Source organism: Petromyzon marinus, chromosome 38 (assembly GCF_048934315.1).
Source record: "Petromyzon marinus isolate PM22_M1 ecotype Great Lakes invasive population chromosome 38, UKy_Petmar_22M1.pri1.0, whole genome shotgun sequence".
Taxonomy (NCBI): Eukaryota; Metazoa; Chordata; class Hyperoartia; order Petromyzontiformes; family Petromyzontidae; genus Petromyzon; species Petromyzon marinus.
The window spans coordinates 5,977,051-5,995,953 of record NC_133704.1 but is presented as its reverse complement, the minus strand read 5'-3'; the positions used below and the strand labels follow the sequence as shown (position 1 = coordinate 5,995,953).

Here is an 18,903-nt window from a genome sequence, read left to right as displayed (position 1 = left end):
GCCAATGCACCCGCTTGTGCTCCTCACTGCGGCAGAAATAAAGACAATGCTCCCCCCCCGCGTAGCCATTTAACACGCTGTTGGGGTAAGTGCTGTTGGTGAGCATCTATCATTAAAGCTGGCACACTGCACAAGGGGGTGGTGGTGGTAGTGTGGCTGAGAACCACGCTGAATGAAGACCAACGGGAGGGCCCAGGACCGGTTTGGATGAAATTCGCCGATGCTGGCCGTGGACTGGAATCAAACTCGGCACCGGCGCATTCGCAGCGCAGAAGCACTAACCAATACTCCACCAAACGCACGGTACACATGCAAGCGCGAACACACGCATTTAGATTTCGTTTAATATATATACATCTAACCACTACAAATTAGCATGAATAAATATTTGAAAACAACAGCAGACTTCTTGCGCGCTCAGGCTAATGTAACACGTGAGCAAGCGAAGCTTAAAACAGTGGCTGATCCAAGCAGATTAATTTTCACGCCATTATCCCTGCAATATTGGCTTTCCTCGTGTTCGTTTACGGCGGGCAGACACAAAAAAATACAACCAATGTTTAATACGAATAACAAAAACTCGGGGCAACTCGCAAATTAAACGGCTGAATGTGATGCCATTTGGGTGTCTTATAATGGAAGGTCATTCCATTACTCACCTGTACGCAGAGATCTCCGGGTTCGCAATCATGATAGATTCCAGATGGAAGCGACCATCTCCGAGATAACTGCAAAATATCACATGGGCGCGGGGTGGCGGGAAAGGGCAAATGGTAATGAGGATAAGACGGGGGGTACGGAGCGTGAGATTGGTTAACAGGTGTAGAGTCTAGCCGAGCTGATGGGTCATGCAAATGACCACTTCGTAACTAGGCCACCCACTTGCACCGCCACCACCATCACCAGCACCACACACCTAGGACGGCGACTCGTACGGTTCGTGAGCAGCATCGACTTTACGGGATTTTAATTATTTACGTGAATCAAAGCTTCCCCCCCCCACCATAATCAATCGAAACCACATCAATAAAGCCCCCGACTTAATGCGTGAATTTGCGTTTGTTTGTAGCGTCTCTGCCCGAAAGATGAAAAGCGACGCGGATAAATAAGAACGAGCGGAAATAAAAAATAAGCGAGAGCGCTGTTCGCCAGTTAAAATGCTCGCGTTGCCCAAAAACAAGAAAGCCCCCGCGGTTTGCCTCTTCCTGCCAAAACCTCTAGCGCAAACGACCAAGGGTAATTTTTTGGTCGATTTTTGCTGAAATGTCAGACGCGGCATGGATCGCCACACGTCCACGCCAAGCGGCCGCTCGCAATTATTACGACGACTCAAAAACGTGGCCGAAATGCCAATCGAGCGGTGAATCGGAGGGGAGGTTGAAGGTAGGGAAAATAAAACTCTCGGCGAGGGTAAATATCGTGCGCGTGGCAAAGTCGATAGGCAGATCGTGTGCGCTGGGGCAGAGAGCGTGTGTGCTCCCACCTTTTGCCGAGCCTTCTGGGCCAACCTCGTAGCCAAATGCCTCCTATAGCAGGGGGCTGGGCTCTTGTGAGCTGCCTTTTTTGTCGGCAGCGGCGCGCACGCGAGCGAGCGAGCAGGCAATTCGCAGGGCCGATGTTTCCACGTCAAGAGTTTAGCTTAAGACAACCGAGTCTTGCACGAGGGAACTGAATTACAATTATTGCTACGTTGTGATTTGATTCTCCGTGCTCGCATATCATGTGCTCGAGATGTTTACAGAGTCATTAACCCCCGTCATATTTGCTCTGCGTAATCACCTCGGGGACTTGAACGAAAAAAATATTTCGCCTCTTGCCGGAATTAGTAACAAACAAATAATTAGCGAGCACTGTCGAAACTATGTTAACGGCGGGAAGGCACCTTAGAATTCCTCCGCATACACCCCCCCTCCACCCCCTAACCCCTACCATCCCAATTGTTAAGATGTGGGGGTCAGGTATAAAAAAAAAAGACTCAACACATTCGTCAATAACACTTAGTGTGTGCTTGCAAGTAAACAGGTATAAAAAAAGACTCAACACGTTCGTCAATAGCACTGAGTGTGGGCTTGCAAGTAAACATTCATAATAGGCGATGGTTCAGGCAATGCCCGTGCATGGTGAGTGGTTGTGGGGTGTGTTGTGAGTGGCTATGTCACTGTAAGGTGAGTGGCTATGTCTCTGTACGGTGGGTGGCTGTGTCTCTGTATGGTGAGCGGCTATGTCTCTGTATGGTGAGTGGCTATGTCTCTGTATGGTGAGTGGTTATGTCTCTGTACGGTGAGTGGCTATGTCTCTGTATGGTGAGCGGCTATGTCTCTGTATGGTGAGTGGCTATGTCTCTGTATGGTGAGTGGTTATGTCTCTGTACGGTGAGTGGCTATGTCTCTGTATGGTGAGTGGCTATGTCTCTGTATGGTGAGTGGCTATGTCTCTGTACGGTGAGTGGCTATGTCACTGTAAGGTGAGTGGCTATGTCTCTGTACTGTGAGTGGCTATGTCACTGTACGGTGAGTGGCTATGTCTCTGTATGGTGAGTGGCTATGTCTCTGTATGGTGAGTGGCTATGTCTCTGTACGGTGAGTGGCTATGTCTCTGTACTGTGAGTGGCTATGTCACTGTACGGTGAGTGGCTATGTCTCTGTATGGTGAGTGGCTATGTCTCTGTAAGGTGAGTGGCTATGTCTCTGTAAGGTGAGTGGCTATGTCTCTGTATGGTGAGTGGCTATGTCTCTGTATGGTGAGTGGCTATGTCACTGTACGGTGAGTGGCTATGTCACTGTAAGGTGAGTGGCTATGTCTCTGTATGGTGAGTGGCTATGTCTCTGTACTGTGAGTGGCTATGTCTCTGTAAGGTGAGTGGCTATGTCTCTGTACTGTGAGTGGCTATGTCACTGTACGGTGAGTGGCTATGTCTCTGTATGGTGAGTGGCTATGTCTCTGTACGGTGAGTGGCTATGTCTCTGTATGGTGAGTGACTATGTCTCTGTACGGTGAGTGGCTATGTCACTGTACGGTGAGTGGCTATGTCACTGTAAGGTGAGTGGCTATGTCTCTGTACGGTGAGTGGCTATGTCTCTGTATGGTGAGTGGCTATGTCTCTGTATGGTGAGTGGCTATGTCTCTGTACTGTGAGTGGCTATGTCACTGTACGGTGAGTGGCTATGTCTCTGTATGGTGAGTGGCTATGTCTCTGTACGGTGAGTGGCTATGTCTCTGTATGGTGAGTGACTATGTCTCTGTACGGTGAGTGGCTATGTCACTGTACGGTGAGTGGCTATGTCACTGTAAGGTGAGTGGCTATGTCTCTGTACTGTGAGTGGCTATGTCACTGTACTGTGAGTGGCTATGTCTCTGTATGGTGAGTGGCTATGTCTCTGTATGGTGAGTGGCTATGTCTCTGTACGGTGAGTGGCTATGTCTCTGTAAGGTGAGTGGCTATGTCTCTGTAAGGTGAGTGGCTATGTCTCTGTATGGTGAGTGGCTATGTCACTGTACGGTGAGTGGCTATGTCTCTGTACGGCGAGTGGCTATGTCTCTGTATGGTGAGTGGCTATGTCTCTGTACGGTGAGTGGCTATGTCTCTGTAAGGTGAGTGGCTATATCTCTGTAAGGTGAGTGGCTATGTCTCTGTATGGTGAGTGGCTATGTCTCTGTATGGTGAGTGGCTATGTCTCTGTATGGTGAGTGGCTATGTCTCTGTACGGTGAGTGGCTATGTCTCTGTATGGTGAGTGGCTATGTCTCTGTATGGTGAGTGGCTGTGTCTCTGTATGGTGAGTGGCTATGTCTCTGTACGGTGAGTGGCTATGTCTCTGTACGGTGAGTGGCTATGTCTCTGTATGGTGAGTGGCTATGTCTCTGTATGGTGAGTGGCTATGTCTCTGTATGGTGAGTGGCTATGTCTCTGTACGGTGAGTGGCTATGTCTCTGTACGGTGAGTGGCTATGTCTCTGTACGGTGAGTGGCTATGTCTCTGTACGGTGAGTGGCTATGTCTCTGTACGGTGAGTGGCTATGTCTCTGTACGGTGAGTGGCTGTGTCACTGTACAGTGAGTGGCTATGTCTCTGTACGGTGAGTGGCTATGTCTCTGTATGGTGAGTGGCTATGTCTCTGTATGGTGAGTGGCTATGTCTCTGTACGGTTAGTGGCTGTGTCACTGTACGGTGAGTGGCTATGTCTCTGTATGGTGAGTGGCTATGTCTCTGTATGGTGAGTGGCTATGTCTCTGTATGGTGAGTGGCTATGTCTCTGTATGGTGAGTGGCTATGTCTCTGTATGGTGAGTGGCTATGTCTCTGTATGGTGAGTGGCTATGTCTCTGTACAGTGAGTGGCTATGTCTCTGTAAGGTGAGTGGCTATGTCTCTGTATGGTGAGTGGCTATGTCTCTGTATGGTGAGTGGCTATGTCTCTGTATGGTGAGTGGCTGTGTCTCTGTATGGTGAGTGGCTATGTCTCTGTATGGTGAGTAGCTATGTCTCTGTACGGTGAGTGGCTATGTCTCTGTATGGTGAGTGGCTATGTCTCTGTATGGTGAGTGGCTATGTCTCTGCATGGTGAGTGGCTGTGTCTCTGTATGGTGAGTGGCTATGTCTCTGTAAGGTGAGTGGCTATGTCTCTGTACGGTGAGTGGCTATGTCACTGTACGGTGAGTGGCTATGTCTCTGTACGGTGAGTGGCTATGTCTCTGTACGGTGAGTGGCTATGTCTCTGTACGGTGAGTGGCTGTGTCACTGTACAGTGAGTGGCTATGTCTCTGTACGGTGAGTGGCTATGTCTCTGTATGGTGAGTGGCTATGTCTCTGTATGGTGAGGGGCTATGTCTCTGTACGGTGAGTGGCTGTGTCACTGTACAGTGAGTGGCTATGTCTCTGTACGGTGAGTGGCTATGTCTCTGTACAGTGAGTGGCTATGTCTCTGTATGGTGAGCGGCTATGTCTCTGTACGGTGAGCGGCTATGTCTCTGTACGGTGAGCGGCTATGTCTCTGTATGTGAGCGGCTATGTCTCTGTACGGTGAGCGGCTATGTCTCTGTACGTTGAGCGGCTATGTCTCTGTATGTGAGCGGCTATGTCTCTGTACGGTGAGCAGCTATGTCTCTGTACGGTGAGCGGCTATGTCTCTGTATGTGAGCGGCTATGTCTCTGCACGGTGAGCGGCTATGTCTCTGTACGGTGAGCGGCTATGTCTCTGTATGGTGAGTGGCTATGTCTCTGTACGGTGAGCGGCTATGTCTCTGTACGGTGAGCGGCTATGTCTCTGTATGTGAGCGGCTATGTCTCTGTATGTGAGCGGCTATGTCTCTGTATGTGAGCGGCTATGTCTCTGTATGTGAGCGGCTATGTCTCTGTACGGTGAGTGGCTATGTCTCTGTACGGTGAGCGGCTATGTCTCTGTATGTGAGCGGCTATGTCTCTGTATGTGAGCGGCTATGTCTCTGTATGTGAGCGGCTATGCCTCTGTATGTGAGCGGCTATGTCTCTGTATGTGAGCGGCTATGTCTCTGTATGTGAGCGGCTATGCCTCTGTATGTGAGCGGCTATGTCTCTGTATGTGAGCGGCTATGTCTCTGTACGGTGAGTGGCTGTGTCTCTGTACGGTGAGCGGCTATGTCTCTGTACGGTGAGCGGCTATGTCTCTGTACGGTGAGCGGCTATGTCTCTGTATGTGAGCGGCTATGTCTCTGTACGGTGAGCGGCTATGTCTCTGCACGGTGAGCGGCTATGTCTCTGTATGTGAGCGGCTATGTCTCTGTACGGTGAGCGGCTATGTCTCTGCACGGTGAGCGGCTGTGTCTCTGCACGGTGAGCGGCTGTGCCCGTATCGTGGTCGAGCGGCGGCGCTGCGCTGTGCGCCGCTGCAGCAGGTGGTGGCGGCGGCGGTGGCGGCGACGGCGACGCTGCGGCGCTCGCTCACATGATGGCGGCGCCGGGCATGTCGACGCGCGGCGCCGTGCATCCCAGGATCTCGCCGGGGGACAGCGGGCGGCTCTGCGGCACCGTCACGTCGAAGTCGTCCCGCAGGGCCTGGGCGGCCGCCTGCCAGCGGCAGACCGCCATCGTTCAAACCACGGCACCCGATAACGCCGCCCCAATTAAATTGCGTTCCCCGCCGCCGCCCCCGTCCCAGATTGCATTTCGGGATTTTGGACGAAGACGCCGATGGCCCCCTCCCCCACCAACCCCCCTCCCCCCCCCCCAACTCTTCCTAGGTCTACCCAGCTTCACCTCCACCCTCCTACCCCCCATCCCCCACCCACCCACCTGCACCCACCCACCCACCCACTCCGCCAGGCACTGCGCAGGCATACACCGCAAGCCGTGAAGTCGCATTCAAACACTTTTCCAAGTGGAGTGATGGGAGCGGTCGCTCTCTGCTAGTGGGAGAGCGCTGTCCTGGAGGTACGGAGCTGTGCTTTTATCGAATCAGAGAGACGCGCTGCATTTGCAGCAGCAGCAGCAGCACTGCGTTCTTACCCATGCCTACATTCGCTTGTGAACTTCTCAGCGAAGCGTTTCCCCCGCGTTTTATTTCCGCCCTCATCTGCGCGCGGTGTAAATGGAATTTCCCACGTGCGCTCGCGTACCTGAGCTTGCTCAGATATCCGCCTGTACCTGCGGTCCCCCAGCGAGTCGGATACGCGGCATGGCGTTGTCGCTCAAAATCAACGAGTCGAAGGTCAAAGCTCAAACGAGCAACGAGGCGGACGCACAGATCTCCCCCGTGTACAGCCCTGAGCCCGTGGCGGAAACTCCACATTCCTATGGGCGGGGGGAGGGGAGTCTTTCCCAAGGTCAACCGCTCCACTATTGTCCAAAAAGCAGTGCTTACTTGATCGACCCCGGAAGGATGATGGGCTGAGTCAACTCCAAAACCAGGATGTGATATGAACTTTGACCCGCTCGCTGTAGCGCTGAGCCACTTGTCTGCACTGCTTGTTAACAGTAGTAGTTGCATCATTGTTGTTGTTGTTGCTATCCGCAGGCTGCGGCCTCTGATTTGTGAGCTTGAGACATGCGTGAGAGGTTCGCAGGCGTGAGGGTTCCGGTTGGCGCCGCGTGACGGCGAGGCAGGACTCACCTGCAGAGCCGACACGAACTGAATGGTGCTGACGAGTACCAACGAGGAGCCCTTTGGGAAATTGAACCTCAGCGTGTCAATGAAGTGAGCCGTGTCGATCTTTATGTCCACGAACACGTAGAGCATCTTTATGTCGCGCGTGATGTCCACGGGGACTGCAACACAAAGCGGACGAAGCAATTGCACGATGATTCACTCTCCTCCGCCACGGCGATTCGTAGGAGCTGTGACGATTCGGCGATCTTAAGACCAGTTTGAGAAGAATAAAAAATATACCTATTCTTTGGTAGTGTTATTCGCTTTTTCGATGTCTCCTTTATATCATTTCCTGTATGTATGGATATATGCTGAACTTCTTTCGCACCTTATGTAGTCACCTGTGCTTCTGTAACATTACCCTGCAAGTAATTTTAGCAATTAATAAAATCCTTGAAAAAAGTTTTTTTTTTTTAAACAACGTTTTTATTAACAACTTCGTTTAACTCACGGTCGATAAGTACGTCAATGGAGCCTGAGACACGCGGCGCCTGCTTTTTGTGCGAGCCGATTCCACAGTTTAGGGACCGCGGCGTTTTTGACCTACACAAATATATATAAAAATAATAAGGCGTCCTTACAAACTTTAAATTGCTTTAAAGTTGCGAATTCATTGATCAACTGATGCTGATTTTGGTACAGGCATGCATTGTCGCCGGATCTGAGCACGTGTGCAAAATGTGCAATTGATTGGACAACGGGAAGTGGACGAAAATTTGATTGCAAGATTTGACCACGACAAACAGAGGAATCAAGTTCAGTAAAACCGCTGAAAAAAGGGTAAAGGTGCAGCCCTTGTCATTGCTTTGCTTACGCCACTGCTGGCAGAAGAGCCTCCACCAGCGGGAGCTCTCAACAGCCCCCTCAAAAGAGGGGTAATTTTTCACCTACTCTTCCAGGCTGGCCAGGGCGTCTCGGCGGAGGTAGGGGCACCCAACGCTAACTCCAACCGGTCGCAGCCGGCCCACCGACTAACTGTGCTCCAACTGTAACATTCACAACAAAGCTGGGTGGACGGACAGAGGTGGCGTCGGTTTGGAGGTGAGGATTTAACAAACTCTCCCCCATGTTTTAACTGTCGCCGCGGGGAGATCGAACCGGTACCGGTGACCACCGGACTTGCCCACCGTGCTCACCATCGCACCAAGGCATCATCATCATCATCACCATTTGCATAATCGACGGCCCCAGCTCACCCTCGCAAATGCGCAAACCCCGAGAACCGATGCCGATCGATCACCCGGCGCGTCTCCTTTTCCAATCGGCTGACGAACAAATTCAGCGGCGAGCGCGACGGCCACGCGGAGCGACGGAGACGGCTCGAGACGCCCGATCGGCGAACTTATGCAGAGCCACAAGCACGCGAGCACTAGTGTGCTCGCGTTCCGGGTAAACATTTCGAATGCCGCATCGTTCATACCGTACGGGAGTGTCAACGCAGGAAACGAAAACACATTTAAGTCGTGAGATGCAGTCTGGCGAGCGTTACGGGATTGTCTGCAGGGCCGTGTGTAAAGTGATTTTTGTTGTTGTTGTTGTTATTGTTGTTGTCCCCCCCGCCCCGCCAAACATTTCCAAGAACTTAAATTCTCTCCTCTCAGGCACGTCCAGTGGGACACGCCACACAAATTCCGAAAAATTCACCCGAATTATTTATTCATCCATCGTGAATCATTCCATCACATCGGCATTTGGCAACACCGTAGGATACACATTCACGGCCGTAAATGATATATGCAGGCAAAACAAATAGCACGAAGGAGGAGAAGTTGTGGAGCACAAAGGCCTGTGTAGAGAAACACCGTGTTTTTTTTCCCCCCCTCTCTCTCTCTCCTGCGTAATTAGAAATGAATTTCGAGCGATGAAACTTGCTTTATTTTAATCGATACGTCTCCCCCTTGTAATCCGTGGTCGTTTCGAGTCGCACCAACTCCCCCCCTAAAAGCAATAACGTTGTCTCGGAAAGTCATTAAGAGGGGGCTCCACCCCCCCCCCCCCCCACGCGCCCCCACCGTTTTTTTGAGCGTGCATCCTCTGGCTTTGCGAGATTTATTCGCTCAGATCAATAAGCCAGAGCGTGCGCCCCAAACAGCTTCAATTCAACTAAACACGGAGGTGCACAGCAGGACCCCCCCCCCCTCGCTGCGATGAAAGGAGATCCCGACGTAAAAAAAAAAATAAAGAAAAATTCCGAAAACAAATTATTCCAGTCCGCTGTCATAGTAATTCACCCGTTTTAACTGGCGAGCGGTGAATGGCCTAAATATAATTACAAAAAAACGCGGTTAGAAATATTGTTATTTCGTTATTATTGTGATAAAAAATAGTCTGAGCAGCATCTGTTTTCACGCGGGGGAGAGGTTGGGGGGGGAGAGGGGTAGAGTGGTGAGGTTCACATTGGGGTGGCCACATGGAATTCACGTGATTTAAGGGGGGCGCGCTGAGATGATTTAGTTAGATAACGGTAATAAGAACAAAAAATACAACTTACATTTAAAGCTAAGGCACTGAAATACTAAATGTGACGCCGCTACCTTTGACATCGACCATTCTAGTTAGTTAGTCGTCACCACCATTGTCATCATCAGCCATGACCTATCTACTGCTGGATGAAGGCTTCTAGGAGTCATCGCCATCCTTCACAGCCTCGCAATGCAGCAACCAACCTGGAGTCTGTACAGATCTGCAAAATGAGAGACATTTGTCCTTTGGGTGGAATCATCCTTGAGTACATACGATGCTGAGTGTTCCACGCAAAGCAAACTTGCGCACAAGGCGCACACACGCGCACATGCTGCGCTATTGCTAACTTAAAGGTGCAGCCCTGACATAGTCACTTCACTGTCGGTGGAAGTGCGTCCCGACGGCGGGAGCTCGAGTGAGACCCTCTAGAGGACACCCGACCGACTCGTCCACCCTGGCCAGGCGTCTTCGAGAAGGTAAGGCATTGCCCGCGCGTCACCCCACCACAAACGGGTCTGTAGATCAACTGTGGGTGGGCCCATTTACACCGCTGGGCTCGCGGAGGCGGCTTGGGGGCGATTTGAAGGAACTTTGCCCCGTCGTTGTCAACTGCCGAGCCGCAGGAAGGGTCGAACTGAACCGTCGAACCGAATCGGCGACCTAGGGATCGCAAGCCCGGCGCGCCGACCACTGTGTCCAGCGGCAGCGTCACCGCGCAAGCGCCGCACGGACGGGAATTCCTTCTGACGGAGAAACAGCAACTTTGCAGAGAGCAGTTTACTGCCAGTGAAGGGTGGCCGATCGATTCAGAAATGTTACTTCCATTTTCATTCTTCGCAATTGTCTGGCGAATCAATTATCCCGCGAGAAAAATATAAAAAGGGGGATGGGGGGGGGGGGCGGAGTGGGGGGGGCGGGGGGGAAATTCGGCCGCAACGCATCTAAAAATAAATCAATCGCGCCCATCACAGCCGTACAGGGCGCACAAAGGAATGCCGGAGATGACACGTGGCAGACGGGGCTCAGCGGTACGGGCGCTCCGAGCGATCGCCGCTCCCTTGCCGATCATCCTCGCCCCATGTCCTTTTAATTATTTTCATTTTTACAACAATTTGCGGGGCTCGGCATTCCGGCAAGGTGGAACCGCACAAAAGGGGTGGAGCGAGGGGGAATGAGGAGGCCCGTCTCGCCCCGTCTTCCAATGCACGTTGCGGGGGGGGGGGGGGGGGGGGAGCAATGCTCGCTCAAATTTGCCGGTAAAGGCAGCGCTTACAGGAAACGCCGTGAGCTCGCTATCGGGCCCGCAACAAAGCGCGAAACCGGCGCGGGGTGCACGAGTCTTATTCAACAAGGCCCCGGCAAACTTTGCTGACCCACCTCCATACTTGACATGATTCCGAAGATCAGCTATTTCCGCTTGCAGTGGTCACGCTCAACTGGAGCATGACAGAGCTTGTCGGTGGTTAACCGATGACCTGCAGCTGGGGATTCCACCACGTAGGCTTTTCGCAGTTGTGCCACGGCACGGCCCTCCTCCGGTGCGGTTTCACGTCGCTCCGCTCGTCGCATCTCCGAGCGCGTTTGCCCGACGCGTCGCTCCACTTTCTGAGCTCTTCGTTCAGTTTGGTTTCCACCACAGGACCCGAATATGCTACCGGCACAGGAACCGAAACATCGGACATCGTGTCCGACAACACGCAGCACAACCCTATCACACATCGGAGAGATCCGTGACCCGCTCCCCAGCATCCCCTCCCGCCAGGCCAGGCCCAACCAAACGCTCAGAAACAGTATCTGCTCGGAACAGAAAATGAGCACTAAAAAGTTGAGCCCCATTTTCTAACGATATTCCTCAACAGGGTTACTCGACGTGTTTCCGGCACGCCCCGGGGACTGAAAGGCGTTTTGGTAATTTATCCAGTCCAACCGCTCTCAACTACCGGCACACCTGCAAGTTCTGTTGTTCATTTTAATATTGCGATCGTGCTATTCCGCACTTGTGGATAGTATCGGGGTATTTCTTTTTTGTATTTACAATACGAGCGAATGCAAGCCGCTAATGTTTTTACGATGAGTTTGCGTGTGTGCTGATGATGATGATGGGGGAAGCGGTAGCCTAGTGGTTAGCGCACTGTTGCTACGAACACGGTGACCTAAGTTTGACTCCCACTCATGGTCAACAGCAGTGATGGATATCTGAATCGTTCCTGGGCCTCCCCTGTAAGTCAGCTCAGCCTTAAATGTGTACTTGGCTCTGTGTGAACATCACCACTGGTGGTCATAGACACACCACCTCTTCACGCGCCGTGTCGATCTCCATAGGTGCTCACTGACAGTCTGTAAAAGGTTATAGGGGGAATCCCTACCTTTGTTTTTGCGCTGATGGTAACATTTGTTTGGCCACGATGTTAAAAGCTGGAGATTGTCGCCATCTTTATGGTTTTGTCTCGTGCGCATAAGCAGCTCGGCTGTAGAATACATTTCTTATTTAGTCGCTGAATTATGGAATGTATGCATGCGAATCAATTCATATTACATTATTCATAACATTTTTAATGTAGATAATTCTCGTTTCTTTTGCACCGTCTCTCTCCGTCTTGCCCTCCAATCGCTATATTGAATTAGAACACTAATTGGCCTATTTATTGACTGCCGAGTTCAGATTTTACATAATGGACCGAATTCCTTGATAAAGATCGTTGGTGATTAAACATTTTCCGAGCACGTATTGTGGTGCAGAGAGAGAGAGAGAGAAAAAAAAAACTGCGTGTTTTTTTTTGTCCCTCCGTGCAAAAAATGCCAATAACTACTCGTTTGTGTCGAAACAGTAATTAACGCGAGAAAAATAATTTAGAATGCGGCCAACGTTTCACGCGCGCCTCGTAAACCGCGTGGCTCCTTCGCCCGAGCGACGCGCTCTGGGGGTCGTGCCGCACGTCAGCTCGGCACGCACGCACGCACGGTGTCCGACGTTTCGCTCCGCAAATTTCTGGGTGCTCCCCCAGCCAAGGAGCTCGATCGAGCAGCTCGCTTCGGCAAATTAGCCAAGCGCCGCCAGCTCCTGCCTCGCGAACATCGACCGGTCTACATCAGACACCAACGACGACGGCCAATCGCCACCGAATGGCGGTGCCATCGCCACGGCGCTTGTGCCAGGCTATGTGCACTTTTAAAGCCATCGAACACAACCGCCACCAGCAGCAGGCAGCGGACGGATAACGAATGTGTGTTGTTCAAATGAGTTCTTCAAGAAGCTCCCAGCACTTTTTTTTAATTATTGTTTAGCCAGCAGGGTCAGGAGGGATCGCCTAACTTTAGCTAAATCGAAGCGGGATGGGGGGGGGGGCAGGGGGGGTGGTGCAATGACTGCAATCACATCAGATATGAGGGGCGAATATGCCTACACAGCAGCCCGTGACCGCCGCGTTCGCACCTCCGTCTCGGTCCCCTGGAGGGAGCGGCGGGGGGGGGGTCCCTCACAGCTGCTGGGTTTGCAGCTTCAGAGTGGTAACCAGTTTGTTGTCCTTCCCCGCCGGCCAAAAGTCGAACGTGGCGGACCGAACGTGGCGGACCGAACGTCGCGGCCCGAACGTCGCGGCCCGAAACGACGCGCCAAAATAAGGGTGTAGGCAGGGGGGCTGGCTCCAAAAAAAAAAAGGTGTAACCGGGCCCGACGGTTCCATGCAACCTCATCAAATGTGCCAGAGGCGGCGTCGGAAGGGATACTCGAGACGTGTTGTGCACACGCTGTTCGTCTCAATCTCAAGCTGGGTTGACATGTGAAGCAAATTAGAAAAAAATGATCGTGCATCATAATACGTACACAACGGCGCATGCATGTTTTATGAGCGGGCCCAGCAATGCAGGGGGCAGAATATTGATTTTTAAATCTACATTGAGCTCTTGTTACTGTACGTTTTAATGCTCCATTTGCGAAGCTATATATATATACACACATACACAAGCACGCGCACACATACACACGCGCAATCTCAAAAAGCGAACGTATAAATGTCAGCGCGACTCGCGAACAAGGTGTGGGAAGCCCTTGTCCAAGCTAAGCGCATGGCTACTTTGCAGTTACCTGTAACACAACGGCTCGTTACTGCAGGAAGCCCCCTTGCATAATTTCTCTACGGTCAATTTAAATAACACAGGTTTTTCAGCATATGCCGACGAATGATTGCTAAATTAATAATCGGCAGTCAATGCACTGCTAAGATGATGACTCCCGTCACCTGGACCCCCCCCCCCCCTCCCCCCACCACCACCACCCAATGCTGCGTTTGGCCACACTTCTCACAACTTCACCGGTCCGGTCGGTGCACACCGGTGACTGGGGCAGACGGCCAGGAATTGTTCGGGTGTCATTCGTCACTGATGTTAGCCGTGGCCGGGAGTTGAACTCGGATCACCCGGGTTAACACCGCGGTGCGCTAACCGCTGCGGCACAGGAGCCACCTATGCAGCATGCAAATAATAACTTGCTATCGGTTAACTCAGTCGGTAATGATGCATCGATTCACGGACTTGAAGGGATTGCAAGTAGCGGGAGATCTCTTGAGCCCCTCTAAGAGGGTATTGGGCCTACTCTTCCAGGCTTACGTTTTAGGAAGAGGTGGCAGTACATACACTGAACCCCACCACACACGAGCCGCCGATGTGCAAGTCAACTGCAAATCAAACTAACGTGTTCAATATTATTTTGGTCTTTCGGTAAAGTTACGCAGATAGGTTCAAAGAAAGTATTTTTTGTTATTTTCTTTGAACCTATCTACGTGACTTTACTTTCGACGTGGCTTTACCGAAAGACCCAAAGAATATTAATTGCTGCAGTTACGAAAGCTACAAGTCAAGATTAAAATACACGATACATTTCCCGCATCTCCGATTGGCACGGTTGGCTACGTACGGTGCGAAAAAAGTTCAACATACATACAAAGCGTACTTGCCTACTCCGATTCACAGAAATGTACACAACAGCAGCATTTTCAAAAACGAATATATATGTACACAATTTTTTTGGCAAAGTACCAACTTCACTAATGGACCCTTTGCCGATTCAAAACAGATGAAAATGTATCCGGAGAAAAAAAAACAATGATTTAATTTTTTTTCCATTTCAGTTTTACGAGCAAATAAATGCCACGTAATTTATTTGGCAAGTCCAAGCTGGTCAATCACGTCAACTCGGAACATGTGCCGTCGACTTTCCATCCACATCAAACATTCCCAATGCCCCCACCCCACCCCACCCCGTCCAGTCTTATACATCGCATCAGGCGCTCTTACATACTCAAGGCACTCAAGACTGCATTTATAACTTTTCATCCAGCATTGCAGGGCTGTTTGGGGAAAAATGTCAGAATCCATTTCCATTAGACGAATGTAATAACGATCACTGCACTGCTATTAACAAAGTAACACGTGTCACCGTGCTCCGACCATGGACGAATAGTCAACAAGAAAAGCTCATCATGGTGCAGCGGGCCCTGAGCTGGCCATCGTCTCTAAGGTCCTGAGTACGAATCCAGGGTTATGAGTATTATTCCACCGTCTTAGCTAACAAAAACCTCATATTAATCTAATGCAGCCACACGTACGTACGAGTGTGCGTGCGTGCGAGCGTGCGTGCGAGCGAGCGTGCGCGCACAACTGACTTACACAATATACGTCCGTAAGGGAATCGACGTATACGGCTAACAGCCGACATATACGAATATAAGCATATTCCACTTGGATACAGCGAAGGTGCGGAGGGGATAAGACAACCGGTCAAACTGAGCACCCATAACCAACAATGGCAGCCGTTGCAGATATTAATCTGCGCACAAGTAATTCAATTAAACTGTGGCCAGGCCCTCTTCCGAACACTGGCCAAGGGCTTATACTCATCGTTTATTTATGACAACTAAAGAAAAAAACTACTGAGACATGGTACAGCTATTGAAAATGGGATATTAATGGTTCTAGAAGGACTGTGATTAAGGTGCGGTAGAAATCATTATTTTAGTGATTTATATAAATCATGCCATTTTTATAATAATTAGATCAGCGACTTGGAAGGTGACGTTGCCTAGCGGTAGCACGTTAACCTCTTATTACAGAGATTCCAGGTTCAAATCTGGTGGCTGCCCTGATTAATATCATGGTGTGCGTGAACCGAAAAACAACAACGCACCGTCCGCTACGCAGTCGACGTCAAATATCCCGTGACGTCAATGAGTGCGATTTGTTACACGGATGATGGTCCAGTTTAGCCATTTGAAAGAACAAAATTAAGGCAAGAACATCAAAATTGCAGAGCCAGTGATCATTTGCCTGTGGCCATGCAGTCCTACCGTGACCACGCTGTTACACCATGGTCATGCTGTGCGACCGTGGTCATGCTGTCTCTGTGCCCACGCCGTCCGACCGTGAACACACGCTGCCTCTGCAAGAGCAGCAGCAGGCCGATCGCGAGCGACTCTCACCGAGGCAGCTGTGTCCGTAGTGCACCATGAAGTCGGCCCCGAGAGCACGGGCCGTGAAGTCGTCCACGCAGCACGCTCCGTATGTCACGTCGCCCATCACCACCGTCTCAGCGTCCGTAAACCTGAGCAGACGGCAAGCGCGTTAACCCGAGAACGGCGCTGGAACGGCGCTGACATGGCGCTGGCGCCAGGCCGGGCAACGGCGACACTTTCGACGTTTTATTTTCGGGAACATAGATCAGCTCCACCGACACGTTGTTGTTTTTGCGGGGCGTACCGCGTTGCTGTTCGGCATGATGTCCGACGCTTTGCTCCACGTGCTGGGAGCTTCGTCGGGAAATTAAGAAATTAATAGGAGGAAGTGAGTGAACAAATGCTCCCAGCACGGACAGCAAAACGTCGGACATCGCGTCGAACAACACGTGGTGCGGCACAACCCGAAAAAACACGTTGGAGAGCACACAGAACTGCGTGTGCATACGTTGTTATTATTATTATTATATATTTTTTTTTGTTAACAGGCGTGTGACGACGATAACACACACCTCTCACGGCGATTCGATGTCCCGTCACGATCCAGGGTCACGGTTAGAGACCATCCGTTTTGTTCGCCCCATTTGCTTAAAGCAAGCAAACATTGCCGCATCATTAGCACGTGACCTCGCAACTCTAGTTGCTCGACCTGGAAGTCCAAATGAGCCCTCCCGTCACACAACTCCGGTCCATTCGCCCTGGTAACTTCCAGGGAGTATTTTTTTTTTTTGCCTCCGAGGTACCGAGCGGCGCGCAAATGCAGCGCGACAGGCACCGCCTAGCTACCAAGGAACGCGCAGTTAAAACTCGCTGACCTTTCACAGAAGAGCCGGTAATGCTTCTAGTTAGAAGTGAATAAAACTGGAATAATTACCGTGTTTTAGAGGACCCAGTCCACCACTACGGCAGGTGCTGCACGGCTCATAAAGCTGCTCCTTGTTATAATAACCGGCCTCACCAGGACTTACAATTGCGTTCCTCGCGATGTGTGTGTGTGTTTTTTTTAATTCCAAGTAGAAATAGGCAATTAGAATTTATATTTCTTCGGAGTGTCTCTGTACTCCACAGGGATACCATCGCGTGCACGCATGCGTGCGTATCTCCGTATGTGTGCATTTGTAATTATCAGTGGGCAGCGGGAGAGTGCCGTGGTTAGCACGCCGTGCTACCAAGCAAGCGGGCCCAAATTCCGATTCCCGCTCACGGCCAACATCGGTGGCAAATACCTCAACCTGTCTCGGGCTTCCCCCAAGGTCGACTCACCCTTAAATTTACATCTGGTGCTGCGAGTTGAAAACATCAGAAGTAGTGGTGAGTTGGTAGCAGTGGTAGCCACACCACCTCCTAGTGCGCCGTGCCGGCCTTCGTCAGTGCCCCTCGCTCACACCACTTGCCCCAATATCATGTATGGCTATACGGGGGATCTGTGTCTTTGTTATGTAATTATGGTTGGTATTCTACGACGCGTGGGTACGTTTGTGCCTGTATGTAAATGGGTATAGCCGGAGCGGTGACACGGTGATATAGCGGTTATAGCGCACTGTACTATGAACCCCAGCACCTGAGTTCAATTCCGGGCCATGACCACATAATTTAATCTGCTAAAAAAACAGATTAGTTAAAATGCACCTTTGAAATAAACTACAATAATTCCACTTACAATGAAAAGTGAAATTACATGACGGGATTTGTTAATTAATGATACCAAATTGTGAGAATTATACCAATGTACTAGAAGAAATACATTTACAATATTGTCATATTACCCACATTACATATGGATCATAAATAATAATGTTATAGTTTTACACGTAGCGTCATCGTTCGTGCAAATTGCATCTCTCACGGTCGCTGAGGAACCAGACAAAGCTGTTAGGCAGCAGCGGTGGTAAGTTGGCACGACCAACAATTGTCCAAGCTCTGGGGTCCTATTCTATTTCGCATTTATATAGTACCCTTTCCAGGGCGCTTTAAGATTAAATCCGACGGCGTTCGGTGAGGAAGGTGATGGAATAGATGCAGGGATAGAGGCTGGGAATGGAGCTGATCTTGCAGGGATAGATACACTGCGCTACTCCATCAGCTCAACTGTCCGCCCACCAGACCTCTGCCCCTAACACCCTCCATGCCCATTTCACAACTTCACAATGTCCCCCATACCCCACAGCCTCTCATCCACGCTCCGCCCATCAGACACCCTCCTCTGCACATTAAGACGTTTTCGGCCAATCGAGAAAAAAAAAACCCGGAGCACCCGGAGAAAGCACACACGTGCAAGGAGGCAACGCTCTAGAAAGAGACAGATGATGTCAGTCCGCTCTTTGCTGCACTTCCTTTGGCTAGCCAGGGTACGTGGCTCCTCCTCGGCGTGCATGGTAAGGGAATTTCCACGACATCTGTGCCGTCTCCACACTGCTGGAATACAGGCCACGTGCAGCATAGCGGCCACCGGCCGAATATGAACAAAAGCTGAAAAGTGCGCCAAGAAGCATTGAGGCATGCTGGGAATTGCACTAGGAGACAGAAAAAGGAATGCATGGATCAGGGAACAAATTAGAGAGACTTCAAATTGACTGTTAAGTAAAGCAAGTGCATTTGGACTGCACACATCGCTCATCGGGATGATTGACCCATGGACAAGACTGGTGACAGAATGGCAGTCAAAATAGAGAGAACACGATCGGGAAGGCGACCACCGGAGCTATGGAGAGATGAGATCAGCTGACGCGCGCAGAAGCGAGATGGACTGTGGCATCGCAAGGCCACGAGCGAGAGGATAACAGCATCAGAAATGATTCATACGGCAGCGGATGGATC

The 18,903-nt window shown here is 50.9% G+C and overlaps 1 protein-coding gene across 3 annotated transcripts in view; it reads right to left on the bottom strand.

The window, feature by feature from the left end:
• DPH1 (diphthamide biosynthesis 1) overlaps positions 1-18,903 on the bottom strand; it is a 121,991-nt gene that overhangs the window by 61,685 nt on the left and 41,403 nt on the right. For all 3 annotated transcript variants that reach the window (XM_076072593.1, XM_032967819.2, XM_076072594.1), the window contains exons 4-7: positions 16,054-16,175; positions 7,082-7,236; positions 5,918-6,039; positions 660-728 (exon numbers count right to left, since the gene is read on the bottom strand). In XM_076072593.1, the coding sequence (XP_075928708.1) occupies positions 660-728; positions 5,918-6,039; positions 7,082-7,236; positions 16,054-16,175 (468 nt within the window). The remainder of the gene's footprint in view (positions 1-659; positions 729-5,917; positions 6,040-7,081; positions 7,237-16,053; positions 16,176-18,903) is intronic.